Source organism: Lissotriton vulgaris, unplaced genomic scaffold (assembly GCF_964263255.1).
Source record: "Lissotriton vulgaris unplaced genomic scaffold, aLisVul1.2 SCAFFOLD_2835, whole genome shotgun sequence".
Taxonomy (NCBI): domain Eukaryota; kingdom Metazoa; phylum Chordata; class Amphibia; order Caudata; family Salamandridae; genus Lissotriton; species Lissotriton vulgaris.
In genome coordinates, this window is record NW_028243165.1 from 167,155 (window position 1) to 188,586 (window position 21,432).

General features: G+C 48.6%; 1 protein-coding gene across 1 annotated transcript in view; it reads left to right on the forward strand.

Moving 5' to 3' along the window:
* Positions 1 to 287: 287 nt before the first annotated feature.
* LOC147668687 (uncharacterized) overlaps positions 288 to 21,432 on the forward strand; it is a 43,966-nt gene continuing 22,821 nt past the window's right edge. Inside the window, 3 exon segments of the mRNA XM_086948513.1 lie at positions 288 to 1,336; positions 1,339 to 1,446; positions 15,951 to 16,037. Of these exon segments, the coding sequence (XP_086804639.1) occupies positions 352 to 1,336; positions 1,339 to 1,446; positions 15,951 to 16,037 (1,180 nt within the window). The 5' untranslated portion in view covers positions 288 to 351.

Genomic DNA, 21,432 nt, shown 5'->3' on the forward strand with positions numbered 1-21,432 from the left:
TTCAGCGTGCTAGGTGTATTATAAACTCTTTCTGGCCAAACCACTGGAACAAGAGAAAAACACAAGGGAGTGGAGCCAGACAACTGAAGGGTAATAGAAAGAGAGGGTCTTTGATCTACAACAGACTGTGCTAATTTGCATCGACCAGAAGGAAGACTAATCTTTACCCGTAACACACAAAACTACTATGCAATCTCAAGACATACCCACCTACAAAGAAGCTTTACTTGTCAAAATAATAATATATGTAGCTGGTGAGTCTTGTATTTCATTGTGAAATCTGAAATCAACCATCCCAAAATACCACACAAACACCGGTAATGTGAGAATAACACAAGTGCTTTATCAACCATGTTAGCTCCTCAGGAAACGCACTCATGGGATGCAGACAATTATAAACCCGACCCAGAGACACTAACCAAGAAAGAAAAATCATACACATGCAGCAAGAGCTTTAGTTTGTCATCGCTACTAAAGAACCATAAGCAAACACACACAGGAGAAGCAATGTGCAATTGCAATGAATGTATGAAGAACTTTAATCAGTTAACACTCCTAAAAGATAATCAGCGAACACAGACAGGGGAAAAATCATACCATTGCAATGAATGTGTGAAGAACTTCAGTCAGTTATCACAACTCCAAAGACATCAGCAAACACACACTGGGGAAAAACCGTACCATTGCACTGAATGTGTGAAGAAATTCAGTCAGTTATTAGACCTCCAAGTACATAAACAAACACACACAGGGGAAAAACCATTCAAGTGCAGTGAATGTGGAAGTAGTTTTAGTGATTCCTCAAAACTCAAGATTCATCAGCGAACACACACAAGGGAAAAGCCATTCCAGTGCAGTGAATGTGTAAAGAGCTTCAGTCTGTTATCACATCTCCAATCACATCAGCGAACACATACTGGGGAAAAACCATACCATTGCAATGAATGTGGAAGTAGTTTTAGTCATTCCTCAACACTCAGGAATCATAAGCGAACACACACAGGGGAAAAGCCATTCCAGTGCAGTGAATGTGTAAAGAGCTTCAGTCGGTTATCACATCTCCAAAGACATCAGCGAACACATACTGGGGAAAAACCATTCCAGTGCAGTGAATGTATGAAGAAATTCAGTCAGTTATCAACCCTCCAGAGCCACCAGCGAACACACACGGGGGAAAAACCATTCAAGTGCAGTGAATGTGGAAGTAGTTTTAGTCATTCCTCAAATCTCAGGAGTCATCTGCGAACACACACTGGGGGAAAGCCATTCCAGTGCAGTGAATGTATAAAGAGCTTCAGTCTGTTATCAACCCTACGGAACCACCAGCGAACACACACGGGAAAAAACCATACCATTGCACTGAATGTGTGAAGAGCTTCAGTGGGTTGGCAACCCTCCGGAGCAACCAGAGAACCCACACGGGGAAAAACCCTCACCACCCAGCCAGTGAGGAACAGCAACAAGACTGCTCTTCAGCACACCCATCCTTATACATAACACACTACAGGGGTTTGCTCCAGGGTCAAACTTACTTTACTTTCACGTTAACAGCAACAAGTTCTAAACTGGAGAATCTATATTTATATCTATATTTAGGAACAAGGGGTTTATACTTCCATTAGTGGCATAATACATTTGAAACCCAGTACTTTATAGATCTGTATTAATGATACATAACAAAACACCCGAAAACAACACCCATGTATGGACATCCTAGAGCCTTTAAAAACCTCACTACAGAGGTGTACCAGGATTTACGTTAACATTAACATGAACTTAATTATGATACAGCAAGAACAATCATGAAGCTATGAAATGTACACAATGATGACTAGATGTTACATGTTAATAAGAAATTTATGTTGTTAGACATGTAATAAAAAAACAAATTTATTTGAATTCATGGTATTTGACTGCTGAGGGTATATAAGGCGATCTTAGATGTGATTTATTCCCTAAACTTTAAAGATAATTTGTGATGTCAGCAAGAAGCCTTGTTTATTTGGTAATAGAGGGGTCAAATCTCGATAGCATGACTGCTTTCAGCTGGGAGTCTGGTGCAGGTGGTATCAGAGGGGACTATTCTCACCAGTGTGCCTTCTCTGAGTGAGAAGCGGTTCTTTGCTTGAGATGGTTCTACCTCTCCTTCTGTGTTAATGAAGAGAGAAGTGCTACCAGTAATACTGAGATCTGGGATTCACGGCTGTTTTGGGAACTAAATTCAGTCTTTTTTACCCAATCAATACCTGATTTATTTAGGAAAGCTAAAATATGTCTATCTTGGCAGACCTCTTGTTAATAATCCATAAAAATACCACAGGGATTTAAACATGAATTTGTCAAATACAAAATTGTCTTTTTTTAATGTTGTTCTATAGCGCTGCTTTATCTAATAATGTCTGATGGGTTTTCTTCGAGCCCTTTCTTCATCTGAAGACTCTAAACAAGGCTGGTGGGTGGGCCGTTGGTTTGGCTGGTGTAACGCTTTGTTGCATTTTTTGATAGAGTGCCCTGAATCCAATCCCCCTTTCTTTGGTGATTTTTCTATTTTGAGTTACATTTGAAGACTTTCGTGCTCATTTATAGTTTAACAGGGGTCCACGGTCTGCCAGAGGAACAGGCGTAACAACTTCCTCTACCAGGTGGGACTACCATGCACCATATTTAGCGATCCCCACCAACCTGGCCATCCCTGTGTCTTCAGAGGAGCAACAGGAGCTCCTCTAAAAGCACCTAAAGTTTGGTGAGTGTCTGCCATTTTTCACACGGTTGCACAAAAGACTTTTTGGTTTTACTCCTAAAGTGAGTTTGCTTTTTGTAAAACCAATAAATAATGTACTTGATACACTGAGAGCTTTCTACAAGGGAGTCTAGTTCATTTTTCTTAGATTTTTTTCTGTTTGAGACAACCAGTCTTTTCATAGTGTTCCTGAAGAGAAACAAGTAGGTCAGAATGCCTACCATAAGTAGGGCAGACGGTCTGATGTACTTACACCAACTGCCCCAGGTATGTCGGTCATTGTAGTGAGGGTTCCTGAGGTTCTGACCTCTGTTCAGAGGGGTTCAGTAATAGCTTCTTCTCACCAACCTCCAAAATTCTCCAATTTATTTTTATAATCCGTTTAATACAATTTGCTGATGGATTATACATGAGAACCACGGCCATGCTTTCATCTCTTACTCATGCATTAGGGATCAGGAGGTTGCCTCTATGATTCTTGGCCTCTTCTTCGCCTGCTTTAGTCCTTCTGGGATAACCTCTTCCACCAATTTATCCTTCAAGGATTTCTGTTTCATTAAAGAGCCTTATTCGAACAGTTTCTCCAAATGTGTAAAACTGTTGAAAGTGGAGATTCTTCCTTAGAGACCTTGGTTGGAAGTTTGTGCAAAATCGTGTAGGGTGTTGTCTAAAACCAGTGTGACGTTCTCCAAGGCTGTGCTGTTGCATCAAATGATGTGTAAAAGCAGTGTGCAGCCTTCTTCCTCTTCATAAAGACTTATGTAAAGCACTTGCTGCCAACTGCGGCATCATAGTTTCCACCTTATACCTGGGATTCTATCTATTTGTCGCAATCATTATGAGACGCAGAAGCTGCAGAAAGAAGGGCATAAGGATTCACTAATAATGTATTGTTATTAAAATGTTACAGATCACAATGACAAGTTACAATTCAGTCAAACTGACACACTCAAATAAACGCTGTGGCTCTGTCACTATTGTGGCAAATATCTTAAATACCTAGCGCCTCCATGTAAGTCTTACAGAATGGTGAACACACATAGATCGACTGTTGTATACACCACACTTTATTGATGAGAAACCTGTGGGGAAGCATACAGTAATTTGACTATTAAAAAATGAATAAGGTTAAGTAGACCTCCTTTACCAAAATATCAAATGTTATGATGTGGTAACATAGTCTTTCTTGAGTTAAATCCCTGGCTTGAGAATCCTGATCTCTCGCCGATGGGTCTGTCAGCAAAACTGACCATGAGTTAGTGTTTCAGACAGAAATCCTTTTGATGTTTTGGTTAGGCAGTGATCTCCTGGAATTCTGTTCGCAATTTCCAGCTGTACAAAACGTTTTTTAACACCAGTGGATTATCCTGCCTTTCCCGAGCAACCAAATCTCTGTGTAGCTTGATGACTTAAAGAGCAGTAAGCTGGAACATTGGGTCTCTGAGTGCTTGATTCTTAAGTTCGTATTTACTTAAGGAAACTTCATTGTCCTCTATCCTCTGCTACTCTTTCCAGATGGATTACGTGGTCCATGAAACAATCTAGAATTGATAGAACCTGTTTCATGAGGTCATTCCTCTAGGCCTGCCATGACTTCCTAAACCTTTCCAAGGAAAGAACATTGTGAGAGCAGCAAATTGGATTTGGCTTCCACTTTCAAAACTTTCCATTACAAACCAATTGTTCATGCTTGTTCCTTTAAGCAGTTTTAAAATCGCATGATGGTAGTCTCCAGTCTCACAAGAAAATCCAGGTGTTCCCAGTGTCTATGATGGAAAGTCCTAATTTAATTAAATGCACTTAGTCGACTAGCTTTAATTTTGTGGATAGCAGTTTGATTCTGTTTAATATGTATAGTCCCTCCCTAATTTGTTCTTCGATGCAGTGGTCTTTAACCTGTGGTCCAAGGACCCCTGGGGCTCTGCGAGGCCTACTCAAGGAGTCTGCAAATGTTTTTACAAAATTAAATAATAATAAAATTAATAAAGGATGTACGAATGAAGAAGCAAAACTGAAAATTGTGAACCTTTTTCAATATTTGATTATGAATTAAACAAAAGTTGACTGCTCCTCTACAGCAATTACTTTAAGGTAGTGGTGGATGCAGGTCTCAGCAGTCTCCTTACAAATATGGAAGCTGGGGCTGGTATTGGAACCAGTGCCACATCCCTCGGAACAGGTTGCATTGGACAGGTAATGTAGGTGTCCTCCGAGCCAGCTTCCTCGACTATGACTGGCTCTTCCTCCTCATCCCCATCCATTATTCTAAGGCTTTCAAAAACTTTATTTTTCCCTTGTCTCTCATGGCAGGTTTTGGACTCGGGGTCCAATCAGACCCGATCATCAGACCGGGGGGGGGGTGGTTGTAATTTGGAGAAGATGATGGAGTAACTTTTCTTTTCTTTTTGGCTGGAGATCAGAAATCTAATGGTTCAAGAAGAGGTACATCATGCTCATCAGGAAGCTCAAGCTCCTGTTCTCCTCGTACTTCAGAAAGACGTCTAGCTGGCTGCCTCTCTAGTTGTTCACTTTCCTGCGGCGACTGGGTACTAGTTTACCGCTGACACAAATCCAATTCAGACACACTGCTTGTCGCCATGATGGCAGTGGCTGCCTAGCTGGGAGACCTGGCCTTGGGCTTAGGTTCGGGTGGTGGCATTGATGTAGGAGTGCCACACCACGTTTCCTAAAAAGGTGTTTGTCGTCACGCCAGTGGTGGCACAGGCACTGTGTTTTTTTTCTCTCCCGCCTGGGCCCCTTTTTAGGCAGCACCTCTCTTTGGGGCTGTCTTCAAGTTCTGTCAGTTTGCACTTTGCTGCACAAGCAGAAGAGAGAATGACTCGCATGTTGCGTTCAAGTCAATTTGTGCTGTAGGTAAAGTGGCTGTTATCTGTTGTGCATTAGGCTAAAAGCAAAAACAACATTTAGTGCAACTGGGCATTTTTGCAGTTTGATTATTCATAGTACAGACAATATAATTTAGTGAAGTTATCTTCTCAGAAATAATGAACAACAACAGTGTATCGTTTCCATTCGAAAGTCAAACCACACTATCACCATATATAATATTTCAACCAGGATATCCACATACAAATGTAACTGTTTGCTTTATGTGCATCAAAGGGGAGACACCTATGACAGGCAGGGGAGTGCAGGGGAAATGGAATAATCCTTAAAAAATTAATGCTGGTGTAAGGCTATGGCAGGGAGAGTGTCCAGGAGAAAATGATTCATGACAATCCTTAAACATGTTATGCTGAATGCCGATGTGTGGCAAGCGCCTATGGCTAGCCGGGTGTAAAGGGAAAATTTCAAACATGAAGAAAAAAACTTTTAAATAAAAAGGAAAGGAAATAATTGCTGGTGTACTAGGGGACTATGAGAAATCTACTGGGAGGCAAGAAGGTACGGGGGAAACAAATGCATATAATACATTTTATCGAACACTTTTCATAAATAATACATATACTATAATGATCCAAAAGCATGTTAAACTAAGTGATTTCATTGGAAAAAAAAGATTAAAAATGAATAAAAAAAGCCTTTTTCTATTTATTGGAGACCGCTGTGGGGAGCGCGTGTAAAGCCTTGACCTCTGGTCCAGGCCAGCACTCTACCCAGCAGCAGCTCCGCCTCTCAGCCACCCCACGCCGGTACAGAGCCATCTACGTCCAGGGTTTGCACCGACTGCCCGGTTCCTCACTTGCCTGCTGTTCAGTTTAATTTAATTTCTATCTTCACTTTCTGCTCTATTCTCCGCCTTTTCCTTGTGTTAGTGTTATTTTATAATCGTGTTGCCTGGTGTTATTGTACTTTTATTTCCCCCTCTGTGTTTACTGGTCACTCGTTCCCGCCACTGCTGCCCCTGCGGACCCACCACCCGACGCGGCCCGCTCCCGCCTCCCTACCTCGCCTCCCGCCCCCTCCCATACTTAATGGACACCGCTGCAGGGGAGCGCGTGTAAAGCCTTGACCTACGGTCCAGGCCAGCACTCTTCCCAGCAGCAGCTCCGCCTCTCTGCCGCCCGAGCTAGTACAGAGCCATCTACGTCCAGGGTTCGCGTCGGCTACCCGGTCCTGCAACTCAGGTGTTCCTCACTTGCCTCCATACCTCGGCTTCCGCCCCCCTCCCATACTTAATGGAGACCAATGCGTGCAGCTAGCACTGCTAACGCAAGCCCATCTGTGCCTGTCCACGACCCGATCGTGAACAGCACCAGGAACCCTGGCTCTCACAGGTCCCACTAGTATGACTCTACCTCCCTCAACGCACCCAATCCCGGAAGACAAACCGACGGCGTTAGATCCTCATCGAACACCACCTATGGAGAGTTCTTGTGCAGAGCCTGTCGCACATCCTTCACCTTCAACAATACCCCCACCTACGCCAAAGGCCCGCCGCATGCATGCACCACTAACTCCCTGACATGCATCCTCCTCAACGTGTGCTCCCTGCACACACACGCTGTAGAGATATGGGACCAGATCAACACCCTCTCGCCCGACGTCGCCTTCTTCACAGAAACATGGACTAATGCCCCCTCCGGCCCAGACATCGCCAAGGCCATCCCCTACGGCTACAAGATCCAGAGAAAGGACCACCCCCATTGCCCAGGAGGAGGACTCGCCATCGCACATAAGACCCCCCTCACCCTCTCCACATCCAGCACGAGTGACCCCCACTCAGAACACCTCATCTTCCAGATCCAACCCAGCCCCAGGACCACGCTACCCAGCACCCTCATTTACAGACCACCGGGGCACCCCAACCCAGGCCACAACCACCATCGCCTAGTTTGCCGCTCCCCACGCTATCACCTCCACAGACTACATTCTACTCAGGGACCTGAACTTCCACCTGGACAACCACGACGACCCCGACTCCATCAATCCCCTCGACAATCTCGCCAACCTCGAACTGAAGCAGCTGGTCAATACGCCCACAGACAGAGCTGAACACACCCTCGAACCTATCTTCGTGGGAGGAACAAACATTTGTTTCAGCCACAGCACCCAGCCTCTCTGGACGGACCACTACTGCGTCCATTTCACCTTGAAGACCACCACCGCACCCAAGCTTCCCCGCGACCGCCATGAAGAAACTGGAGCGAGGTCACAGAGGAACTCCTCATCACCACCCTCCTCCTTGAACCCCCAGAGCCATGACCGACACCAACTCCTCAGCCACAGAACGTCACCGCTGGATCTCCTGCTGTGCTGACAAACTAGCACCCCTCCGACACCCCACCAAACAACGCCCGCTGAAGGCCGCCACTGACCTACAGGAAGCCAGATGCTCTTGCAGACTCCTAGAGAAAACCTGGCGAAACCAGAAATCACGGAAGCACGGAACGACCACAGGAGCGCCCTGAAGGAATACCACCAGTGCATAAGGGACACCAAACAGACCTTTTTAAGAAACAAACAGGTAGATTCATCAAGCTAAATTGCGCTCGCAAAGGGCCAGATTCTGAGAAATCGCATATTTTCGAGGAATTGGATTTAAGGAATCTCTATTAGAGATTCCTTAAATGCAATTCATTAATCAATTTGAAATTGCGAATTCGCAATATTTGGTCGCTATTTACCACGAAGTCAGACTTCGTGGTAAATAGCGAAAAAACTAGAAAAAACCACTTTAGTGCATTTTTTTCTGTTGCATGTTACACACACACATGTCCTTTGGGCATGTGTGTGCGCAACACCTGTGTAAATTTGCATTTCAGGGGTGCTACAGGGTGTCCTTTGGACACCCGTGGCACCCTTGAAATCGCTATCTTATTTGCGATTAGCTAATTGCTAATCGCAAATAAGGAATACTCCCCATTCATTCCTATGGGCCTTTATTTGTGATTAGCAATTTGCTAATCGCAAATAAGGAATGTGTAGGAATCGCAACTTATTTTGCAATTCCTACATGAATCCCGTTTTGCGAGTCTGTAATAGCGATTCCTTATGAATCGCTATTAAAGACTCGCAAAACGGGTCTTTGATGAATCTACCTGTATGTCCAGACCAGCGCGACCAATGACAAGCATCTCTTCAACGTCATTTAACAGTTCACAAAACCCCCCAGCGAAGCCACTCAGGTCACACCTTCCCAGCAACTCTGCGACAAGCTCAGCTCTTATGAGGAAAACCCACTCAGGAGTCCCAATGGAGCCCTGCCCACCACACATATTCCACATGGTTGTTGCCGCCATTGCACCCGAACTGGGACTGACCATCTAATGCCTCCTTCAGGTCTGGCATCTTCCCAGACAACTGGCAGCGGGCGGAGGTAAAACCCCTCCTCAAGAAACCCACAGCCGACCCAACGGACCTGAAAAACTACCAGCCCATCTCTCTCCTCCCCTTTGCGGCCAAAGTCACAGAGCGACTCAGCTGACCACCTTCATCGAAGAGAACTCCATCCTAAAAGCCTCCCAGTCTGGATTACACAGCAACCACAACACCGAGACCTCTCTCGTCGCTGCCACTGATGACATCTGCATGCTTCTCAAAAAGGGACACACCACGCCCCTCATCCTTCTAGACCTTTCTGCAACCTTCAACACCACTTCTCATCATACTCTTGCAGCCAGACTTCACGACGCAGGGTTACAAAGAACTGCCTTCGACTGGATCCGATCCTTTCTCTCCGGTAGAACCCAGAGGATCAGACTGCCCCCTCTCTGAACCCACCGATATCAACTGCAGAGTACCCCAAGGCTCATCACTCAGCCCTACACTCTTCAACATCTACACGGCCCCTCTCGCCGCCATCGTCAGACAGCATGGGCTCAGCAATGTATCCTACATCGACGACACCCAGCTCATCCTCTCACTCACTAAGAGTCCCGAAGACACCAGACTCTGTTTCCAGGAAGGAATGAAGAACGTGGCGACCTGGATGAAGGACAGCTGCCTGAAGCTCAACTCAGAGAAGACCGAGATCATCATCCTCGGAACCTGCTACTCTGCCTGGGACAACACCTGGTGGCCTTCCGCCCTCGGGAACCCTCCCACTTCCACTGACCATGCACGGAACCTCAGCATCATCCTCCAGTCCTCTCTCTCTCCATGAACCGCCAGGTCAATGCCATCAAATCCTTCAAATGAATCCCCCTGACTGCAGAAAGAATGTCACCCATACACTCATAACCAGCAGACTGGACTACCACAACACCCTATTCGCTGGAATCAACAGAGCTCTACCACACAGACTCCAGGCCATGCCGCTTCCAGACTCGTCTTCAGGACTCCACAACACAAACACATTACCCAACACATACGAGACCTCCACTAGCTCCCCGTAGAGAAGAGGGTCACTTTGAAACTCCTCACCCACACCTACAAATCCCTCAACAACATCGGACCCAAATACCTCAACGAGAGAGTATGCTTCAATTAATATTTGCAACTAGGCATTTATTATTATTACAACACTCCCAAAAACTGAAAGACTAAAAATAAAAATTGCAATTATTTCTAATCAAAAATAGATGTTTACATTAATAGAAGAGAGACCACACAGAGAGAGTTGCTTGTTTCATGCACCACTGAGTACGCCTGGGCATAATGGGTGAAAGCAAGGCAGACTGGGTGCAGGCCTATGGCACAAAGCACACTGCCTGGCTTCAAAATAGCCCCTTGCCTTGACCCCGAGCCACATGGTCAGACCCTGCTTGTACCAGGCCTCCAAATGGCCCCCACCCATATGGCCAGGCCCCAACAACACCCCAAGAGGAACCTCTGCTCCGCAGACCTCACCCTGGCAGAGGTCCCCCACATCCGCAGAAACCGAACTGGCGGCAGAGCTTTCTCCTACATACCTGGAACGAGCTCCCTGTGTACATCAGATGCTCCCCATCCCTGCTCGCGTAAAGGAGGGACTTCAAGACCTGGTTCTTTGACTGATCGGGAACTGCAACCCCTCCCCCGCCGCCTTCATCCAAGGGCCCCTCGGTGGTCTGTGGTCACAGCAGAGGAAGGTGAAAGGGAGGGAGAGGGGGCAGAGCTCCCAGATAAAGGGCAGCGATGCACATTTGATCGACTTCGGAAGGATGAGTGTCTTTGTTGCCCCGCTCCGGTTTCACACATGCAGTCCGCACAAGGATATCAGCAGCAGATGGGCTATTTCATTGCTTTAAAGTTAGCTTTCTAAGCCCAAAAGTCTGTTTTGTAGGGAATACCCGCCCCTACTGTGGCTTTCTTCTGCCTTGAGGGGAGTGTGTGTGAGGCGGAGGGTGGAGTCAAGAGTCTCGAAGTCAAGTCAGGCCTGGGGCTGAAGGGGAGCGTGAGTGAGGCGAAGGGTGGAGTCAAGAGTCTCGAAGTCGAGTCAGGCCTGGGGCTGAAGGGGAGTGTGTGTGAGGCGGAGGGTGGAGTCAAGAGTCTCAAAGTCGAATCAGGCCTGGGGCTGAAGGGGAGTGTGTGAGGCGAAGGGTGGAGTCAAGAGTCTCGAAGTCGAGTCAGGCCTGGGGCTGAAGGGGAGTGTGTGTGAGGCGGAGGGTGGAGTCAAGAGTCTCGAAGTCGAGTCAGGCCTGGGGCTGAAGGGGAGTGTGTGTGAAGCGAAGGGGGGATTCAAGAGTCTCGAAGTCGAGTCAGGCCTGTGGCGGAAGGGGAGTGTGTGTGAGGCGGAGGGTGGAGTCAAGAGTCTCGAAGTCAAGTCAGGCCTGGGGCTGAAGGGGAGTGTGTGTGAGGCGAAGGGTGGAGTCAAGAGTCTCGAAGTCCAGTCAGGCCTGGGGCTGAAGGGGAGTGTGTGTGAGGCGAAGGGTGGAGTCAAGAGTCTCGAAGTCGAGTCAGGCCTGGGGCTGAAGGGGAGTGTGTGTGAGGCGGAGGGTGGAGTCAAGAGTCTCAAAGTCAAGTCAGGCTGGGGCTGAAGGGAAGTGTGTGTGAGGCGAAGGGTGGAGTCAAGAGTCTCGAAGTCGAGTCAGGCCTGGGGCGGAAGGGGAGTGTGTGTGAGGCGGAGGGTGGAGTCAAGAGTTCGAAGTCGAGTCAGGCCTGGGGCTGAAGGGGAGTGTGTGTGAGGCGGAGGGTGGAGTCAAGAGTCTCGAAGTCAAGTCAGGCCTGGGGCTGAAGGGGAGTGTGTGTGAGGCGAAGGGTGGAGTCAAGAGTCTCGAAGTCAAGTCAGGCTGGGGCTGAAGGGGAGTGTGTGTGAGGCGAAGGGTGGAGTCAAGAGTCTCGAAGTCGAGTCAGGCTGGGGCTGAAGAGGAGTGTGTGTGAGGCGGAGGGTAGAGTCAAGAGTCTCGAAGTCGAGTCAGGCCTGGGGCGGAAGGGGAGTGTGTGTGAGGCGGAGGGTGGAGTCAAGAGTTCGAAGTCGAGTCAGGCCTGGGGCTGAAGGGGAGTGTGTGTGAGGCGGAGGGTGGAGTCAAGAGTCTCGAAGTCAAGTCAGGCCTGGGGCTGAAGGGGAGTGTGTGTGAGGCGAAGGGTGGAGTCAAGAGTCTCGAAGTCCAGTCAGGCCTGGGGCTGAAGGGGAGTGTGTGTGAGGCGAAGGGTGGAGTCAAGAGTCTCGAAGTCGAGTCAGGCCTGGGGCTGAAGGGGAGTGTGTGTGAGGCAAAGGGGGGAGTCAAGAGTCTCGAAGTCGAGTCAGGCCTGGGGCTGAAGGGGAGTGTGTGTGAGGCGGAGGGGGAGTCAAGAGTCTCGAAGTCGAGTCAGGCCTGGGGCGGAAGGGGAGTGTGTGTGAGGCGGAGGGTGGAGTCAAGAGTTCGAAGTCGAGTCAGGCCTGGGGCTGAAGGGGAGTGTGTGTGAGGCGGAGGGTGGAGTCAAGAGTCTCGAAGTCAAGTCAGGCCTGGGGCTGAAGGGGAGTGTGTGTGAGGCGAAGGGTGGAGTCAAGAGTCTCGAAGTCAAGTCAGGCTGGGGCTGAAGGGGAGTGTGTGTGAGGCGAAGGGTGGAGTCAAGAGTCTCGAAGTCGAGTCAGGCTGGGGCTGAAGAGGAGTGTGTGTGAGGCGGAGGGTAGAGTCAAGAGTCTCGAAGTCGAGTCAGGCTGGGGCTGAAGGGGAGTGTGTGTGAGGCGAAGGGTGGAGTCAAGAGTCTCGAAGTCAAGTCAGGCCTGGGGGGGGGCTGAATGTCTGTTTTTTTTTTAAGATGCTTCTGCGGGGTTGAAATCCCGGCGGGAACAGACACTTCAAACTCTCCGAGTCCGTGCTCAGACACATGCACTTCGTGTCACCTTGTTTGTAAAAACAGGCTCCATGAGGAAGCAGAGGATCACATCCTGGGGATACCAGCATGGAAAGAACAAGCATTTGCAATGCAATAGGTCTGACATTATTAAAGTTTGAGCTATTGGTGAGGCATTCTTAGCAATGCCAATAGCTCAAACTTTAATAATGCGAGACCTATTGCATTGCAAATGCTTGTTTTGTTTCTTAAATGCCCTCTCGTTCATCCCTCCTTGCGTTGTTGCTGGCAGAGGAACGGGCCGGCTGCAGCCCTCTGTGCCTGTCGCCGGACTGATAACCCCTGCGCAGTTGACAATATCATGAGAATGGAAACATGGCTCGTGCTACAACCAAAGCAGGCTGAGGGTAGGAAGCCCACGAGGAGAAAGGCTTCAGACGTCTTTTTCTATAGAAAATTATATCAAACCGCACTATATTTATGGCTCCTCCTTCCCACTGATTGAAAAGCGCCTCGCTGCTCTAAAGCGCCTCGCTGCTCTAAAGCGCCTTGCTGCTCTGTGTTGTGGTAACAGACGGGTAGCAGCATCATGCTATCAATCCGTTCTTGTCTTTATCATTCTGTTCGCATGGGCGCCGCCATTCTGTTCACTCTCACTAGGGGAATAGGATGCCGCCTTCCTAGAGACGGAATCTCAAAGGGACAATTCTCCCTTCACAGCCGAGCGCGGCTCCGCTCATGCAGATCGGTGTCCACATAAAGAGGCTTGGCTTAAAAGGGCCCAAAGGCGAGACCTATTGGCAATGCCAATGCTTGTTTTCTGTCCCAGGTGGCGTCCGTCAGTCTGCGTGACATCAAAGTATCCTGATGTGACCGATGGTCACAGTGTGGGGGGGGGAGGGGGCAGAGTCTTCACAATGAGGTGTGAATCCCGAGCTCCCGGCGCAGCAGGGCCATCGGAGGCGCCGTCTTCGCGCCATGCGGGACTGATGGCCCTTTCAGGGTCACTTTGAGGCCCCTCAGACACAGACCTGCCAGGGGGCCAGCATTGAGCGGGCGGGTCAGCTGGGAGGGGAGGAGGGGACCCGGTCTTACCCAGTCTCCTCTCTTCTTTCTGTACAGGGGGTGCCCCCCCCACCCCCTCAGGGGACCTGCTCCAGAAGCCACAGCAATCACTGCCACGTGCGCCTGTGCACACCTATCATCACCCGTACAGCGCTTAGAAGCAGACCAGCACGCACAGCTCAGCTCTGAAGCCTGCAACTGTGCACAGTGCACCTGTGTACACCTGTCATCAACTGTACAGCGCTTAGAAGCAAACCAGGACTGGCAGCTCCGCTCTGAAGCCTGCACCTGTGCACAGTGCGCCTGTGTACACCTGTCATCAACTGCACAGCGCTTAGAAGCAGACCAGGACAGACAGCTCAGCTGTGAAGCCTGCACTGTGCAGAAAGAGCGATCAGTCCACAGTGCCATGTGTCATCCGTGCCACTGGGCACCACTCAGGAGACAGGATGGCCTCCAGTGGAGTGTGGGCAGCAGCGCTGCAGGACTGCGCCCAGGCGCGTTGCGAGCACACGCTCTGTCCACATGTCCCGAGTCCTCGCCTGCAGTGCCCTGTTAGGAGCAGAGCAGAGCCTGGGACTATGGGGGCCGCTGGAAGCCATAGAGAGGGATGCACGCCTGGGACTATGGGGGCCTCTGGAAGCCATAGAGAGGGGTGAACTCCTGGGACTATGGGGGCCTCTGGAAGCCACAGATAGGGGTGCACTGCCCAAGAGACGTCACTGCTTCTCTCTCAAGTTATTCCTCTTTGCACCACAATCATGTTTGTTTTGTTTACTTAAATCACATACAATTTATTTTAGTTATAACATTATTTGCGATTACATACGTTTTATGTGTTTATCTACAATTATTACAGGGATATTTTTCACATAGTATTTGCACCTCTGGAAAAAAACAGAAACCCTCGGATTCATATTTCTTTTAGGGCTCACACCGCCTGACACAACACACTCAGACAGCAGACATTATTTTAACACAGATTCCGAGATCCCGCAGCGCGATCCGTCCATACAAAGCGCCTAGACACATTCTCACTGCACACATCTGCATTTCACTTGCATCCACCTCGCCGCCTGTGGGTTCCTGGCGCCCTCTATATTTACATATTATACCCTTGAAAGGATGCCCCATGCCCGGGATCAGCCTCTGCCATGTTTGCAGAGTGACACCGAACTGTTAATGTTTCCGCTCATGCCACATTCGCGCCACATCTGCCCGAGCTGATCGGGACATTAGTTGCCAGGGGGCACTTCACTCTTTCTTCCAATCAAAGCACCTGCTTCTTGTAACATTTCCCTTATTTAAACTCCCCACAATCCTCGGCTCACAACAGTTCCTCTGAAGCGCCCAGAGGCATATTGAGGCGCTGTGCTGGTTTCAATCTTTGTGTTGTGGTAAGTGTATCGAAGCGCTTTAAATGTACCTAGTGTTGCAATGTTGCCTTGTTTGTATGACTTGTATTAATGTTATGCACTTTTTTTTAGGCACGGAAATAACTTTGTTTGAAAACACTTTATCTCAGCCTGTTCCCGTGGCAAATCGTTAAACGTGTACGAGCCACACTTGATTTTCTGGTGTGAGTAGATCAGCCTCATTTTTACCGGAATAATGTGAGTTGGAGCTCAGCTACTCGTGGGCGGCGTTGATTTTAGATTCGTACATTTCACATGTAAAAAAGAGTTTACCTGTTAAGGAAAACCAAGCGGAAAATGTACATTACGGTTACAAAAGGGAACAATTTACGATGCTGGCTGCGCCCTAAAGTTATTCTGGGGCTTGGTTATGGGACGGGACGCTTATCTGAGAAATGCATGTAAACATGCACATTTAATCGACAATATATGGTGACAACCATGCCATGGTTTATTTAACATATTTGCAAGAGAAAGGTTTACAGTAACAACATGTTTGCCCTGCTTTTAAAATGCTTTGCACCAAACCACTATTTACATAAACCCCGTGCTTTTTTCTCATCGAAACCGCCAACATATGTGTCAAAGGTTGCCCCTTATAACATCACTTATTTTATTTTCGTTAACAGGTACTGAAATAACTTCGTTTGACAACACTTCTGCGCCTGTTACTGTGAAGAATCGATACAAGCCACCATCGGACGAGTTTTTGCTGTGTAAGTACAGTAGCTACATTTTTCTGTCCGTAATTTAAATGTTTACTTATTTGGAGTTTGACCTCCATAAGAGGTTTCTTTGCATTTTTATCCCGTGAAGCTAAAATGTCCTATTAAAGCTAACAAACGAAACTTGTTTCTTATAATTAGTAAACGAGAGCATTATTTATACTGCTGGCGCAACGCTAAATATCCAGGGGCTTCATTTGAAACGGTGCTTAACTGAACGTGATTTTGCAAAGTGCTTTTACACATGCACAGTTAATACAATACATAACGTTGGAAAAAAATATATTTACTAGGTTATATTTCAAAGTTGTAATTTGCCAATATAATGGGATTTCGACTGTGGGGGAAACAGCCTTCTTTTGCCCCTCACGGGTCTGTCTCGTCCTTCCTGCCTCCTCCTGAGACCTCGCCGATACATGGCAAGTCTCTGTCTCTCGCACCTCTCAGCTCTGCAAAGTGCAAAGCCTGCAAAGTGCCCCCACACATTGCACCGATGGAGACAGCAACAGACACCGCCCCCTCCCCCCCTACCTTCCCAATACCTGTCGGTTCTTTGATGCGCCTGGTTTTTATTTACATCGAGACATCAACGCCACGTGTACAATTGCGCAAATCTAACCCAAGATGGCGCTATTTATACCTATTGGTAAATGCACGCTGCCGCCAGCGCACCTATAGTTATGTATGGGCTTTTTTTTTATAACCGGTGTTGAACGGGACGCTTAGCTGCGCAATGCAGTTCAACATGCTAATTTACTCTATTACAAATCCCGTGCAAACCATGTCAGGTTTAATATACAACATTTACAAGCCAAAAGTTGCCTTTTAAATACCGGTTGCACAGAATGTATACTGCTTTGCACAAAGCCCGTATTTATACAAAACCCTGCGTTTTTGCGTTTTCAACCACCAACATCTGAGTTAAAGCTAGAGCCTCATAACATAATATTTGTTATTTACGGTAACACATGTATTCTTTACAAAGGTACAGAAAGAACACCTTTGGACGCCTTTCACACCTGTTACACCGTACAATCGTGACGAGAGTCCCATCGGACATTTGTAACATCGTGTAAGTACTTTTCCTCAATATTTCACAGAATCCTGTCACTTGTTTACTTTATTCACCTTAGCATGGCATTGCATGTTGCCTTATTTTTTTCTCACGTCAAAAATACTCAAGTATTAATGGAAATAAGCAAACGTCGGTCATTGACACAACCTGAAGGATCCTATTCCCGCCGCTGTCTGCGCCTCTACAGGGCTTCGGGCCCTTTATTTTCAAGGGTCTGAGAGTGAACGCGCTTTAGCTGAAGGATTTTCAACCTGCATATTTACTGCAATGTACACCGTGCGGAGGGATACAGGGACTTATTTATGAAGGGCTTGCGCCGCCGGTGCGTCACTTTTAACATGGGAAAGTGACGCTCCGGCAGCGCGCGGCCTTCATATATGAGCCCCGCTGTATTTACGATGCTTCGTTTCTAAGGTTACGCTTTTCACGATAATAAATGTTTACACAGATTTACAAATGTTTTCCACAAACCCCGTTTGCATCGGAACCCCAGGGGGTTTCCACTCAGGGCTCAGTTTATTCTCTTCTGCCCCAGTCTCGATATGCACGCCAAGTGTCGCCCCCCCTCAGCTCTGCGAAAGAATAATGCTGGCAAAATGCCCCCACCCCCCTAAACCCACCTCCACTCTGCCATGCAGCCCCCCCAAACCCACCTCTACTCTGCCATGGAGCCCCCCCCAAACCCACCTCCCTCTCTGCCATGGAGCCAGCAACAAACACCGCCCCTATCCCCCAAACCCACCTCCCTCTCTGCCATGGAGCCAGCAACAAACACCGCCCCTATCCCCCAAACCCACCTCTACTCTGCCATGGAGCCCCCCCAAACCCACCTCTACTCTGCCATGGAGCCCCCCCAAACACACCTCCCACCTGCCATGGAGCCAGCGACAGACACCGCCCACCCACCACCCCCAAACCCACCTCCACTCTGCCATTGAGCCAGCGACAGACATTGCCCACCCACCACCCCTAAACCCACCTCCACTCTGCCATGGAGCCCCCCCAAACACACCTCCACTCTGCCATGGAGCCAGCGACAGACACCGCCCACCCACCCCCCCAAACCCACCTCCACTTTGCCATGGAACCAGCGACAGACACCTCCCCCCACCCCCCAAACCCACCTCCCACTCTGCCATGGAGCCCCCCCTAAACCCACCTCCACTCTGCCATGGAGCCAGCGACAGACACCACCCACCCACCCCCCCAAACCCACCTCCACTCTGCCATGGAGCCAGCGACAGACACCGCCCCCCACCCCACCAAACTCACCTCCACTCTGCCATGGAGCCAGCGACAGACACTGCCCCCCACCCCACCAAACTCACCTCCACTCTGCCATGGAGCCCTCCTAAACCCACCTCCCACTCTGCCATGGAGCCAGCAACAGACACCGCCCCCCACACCCCCAAACCCACCTCCACTCTGCCATGGAGCCAGCGACAGACACCACCCACCCCCCCACCCCCCCAAACCCACCTCCACTCTCCCATGGAGCCAGCGACAGACACCGCCCCCCACCCCCCCAAACCCACCTCCACTCTGCCATGGAGCCCCCCAAACCCACCTCCACTCTGCCATGGAGCCAGCGACAGACACCGCCCCCTTCCATCCGAGCTACAGAAACAGACCCGAGCCCCCCTCCCACCTCCCACTCCGCCACAGAGCCAGCGACAGATACCGCCAACCCCCCCCCCCCAAACCCACCTCCACTCTGCCGTGGAGCCCCCCCAAACCCACCTCCACCCTGCCATGGAGCCCCCCAAACCCACCTCCACTCTGCCGTGGAGCCAGCAGCAAACACCGCCCCTACCCCCCAAACCCACCTCAACTCTGCCATGGAGCACCCCCAAAACCACCTCCACTCTGCCATGGAGCCAGCGCCAGACACCGACCCCTACCACCCCAAACCCACCTCCACTCTGCCATGGAGCCCCCCCAAACCCACCTCCACTCTCCCATGGAGCCAGCGACAGACACCGCCCCCCACCCCCCCAAACCCACCTCCACTCTGCCATGGAGCCCCCCAAGCCCACCTCCACTCTGCCATGGAGCCAGCGACAGACACCGCCCACCCACCCCCCAAACCCACCTCCACTTTGCCATGGAGCCAGCGACAGACACCTCCCCCCACCCCCCAAACCCACCTCCCACTCTGCCATGGAGCCCCCCCTAAACCCACCTCCACTCTGCCATGGAGCCACCGACAGACACCACCCACCCACCCCCCCAAACCCACCTCCACTCTGCCATGGAGCCAGCGACAGACACCGCCCCCCACCCCACCAAACTCACCTCCACTCTGCCATGGAGCCAGCGACAGACACCGCCCCTTCCATCCGAGCTTCAGAAACAGACCGCGCCCTCCTCCCACCTTACAAACGCGTTCACTGTGGGGATTCCACGGACTCCACCCCTTTATTTAACGCAGTAAAGAACGGAAATGCGCAGACATGAAAAGGCATTTTTAATACTGCAGCTGCCGCTTTATTTCCGCATTAAAAGCAGTTTTTTATGTGCACAAAAAGAGACTTTTCAAGATGGCGCTGCAGATGCATTTCACATGTATTTCAAATATGAGCGAAAAAAGACAGAACAGTGAAATACACCATTTATAACCCCGGCAGCCACGTCCTAAGATATTACTACATCAGCTTTGCCTAATAATGTACAACTATTCAGATGGACTGTTTACAAAATGTCGCTTTTAATCTACTTTGTCACATATTTTACTTTATTAACGCTGGACTGCCATTGCACGTTGCATTTTTTTATTCTCATTTAAGGAAATACCTACCTACTAAGGGAAACAACATTTTCTTTAATTGAACTCGTTGGGAGCTATACTAATTGCCACTGCTGACTGCGCCACTATAGTTATTCAGGGGCTTTTTTTAAGGGTCTGTAACTGAACGCGCTTTAGCTAAATGCTTTTAAACATGTATATTTAATGCAATGTATACCATGTGTGAAGATACACTATTTACCATCTTTAATCCACCACTACCTTTCCAAACATATCCTACTCTCTAATAAACATCAAATGACCTTGTTCACCTTTGAGATCCCGCTACTAACCCTGAACTAACCTTCTTCTACGACTCTAATACTACTATACCCCTCAGGTAACAGTCTACCACTCTACACCAGTACCCCTCTACTGGCCCTCTTCTTTCCATCTTCTACACCTCTACCACTCTTATACCTCTCTACCCATCTTCTATCCCTCTACACCTATTTTAGCCTACTACTCCTGTTCTAGACGCCTACTACTCTTCTACACTTATACCCATCTACTACCACTCTAACCCTCTAATACTCTTCTACTAGCCCTTTTCTAAACATAAGTCCATCTTGCCCTCTTTCACCATTTTAGCCCTATACTAACCCTCTACTATCCCTCTATTAACACTACAACCCTCTTCAACCCCTATAACCCTCTGCCCTTCTATCCATCTATCTAGCTACACCTCTAACCCTCTAACACCCCTCTAATACCTCACTAAACTTTTACAACACTACTCAGTTAATACCCCTCTTCTTCCTTTCTAACAGTCTAATAACCAACTAACCTTGTACTACACCTCTAAACCACAAATAACACTCTTATTACCCTTAACCCCTTTACCCCTCTTCTACTCTTATACACATTTACCCCTCTACAACTCTACTACCCCACTAGCCCTTACTTACAGTTACGACTTTTTCCTGGTTATTAGTGTCTTGCTTGTTTGCTTTGTTTTCCCCAGCATATTTTCACCAGTTGGCATTAAACAAGCATTTGCACTGCACAAAGTCTCGCAATACTTGCTGTAGTCTGTTGTCTATTACGTTTAATGTTCTCGCATCCAGGCAAGTGTTCTGATATTTCAGGGTTTTTTCTGCGCTTCTTTCAAACATAGAATATGACGTTGAAATGCAGCTTCTCCTAATTGCCCTTTGTTGAGGCAACCGGTCCTTTTGTATATTGCAAGTGCTGCCTAGAATTACCGTATGAGCATTAAGTGTGCAGTGGAAGTAGCCGAGCACACGCAAGTATTCAGGGGGTGGATAAATATGTTTTGCACAATAAATTAAGAACCAGGCAAACATTAGTAGTTCCTATTTTCTCTATAACGTGCTAAATTGTATCTAAAGAGACTGCATTTATAATCTTAGTTAAATGTTATCAAGAGACAAATATAGAAATATTCTCCAGCAGGTTTTTTTGTGCCGACCTCACGTTGTGCAGAATAGGGTGGAATATTTATCACACATAGTAAATAATATTGCCCGGGGGTGAGGGATTTACCAGGTCTGGTAACCAGGCCC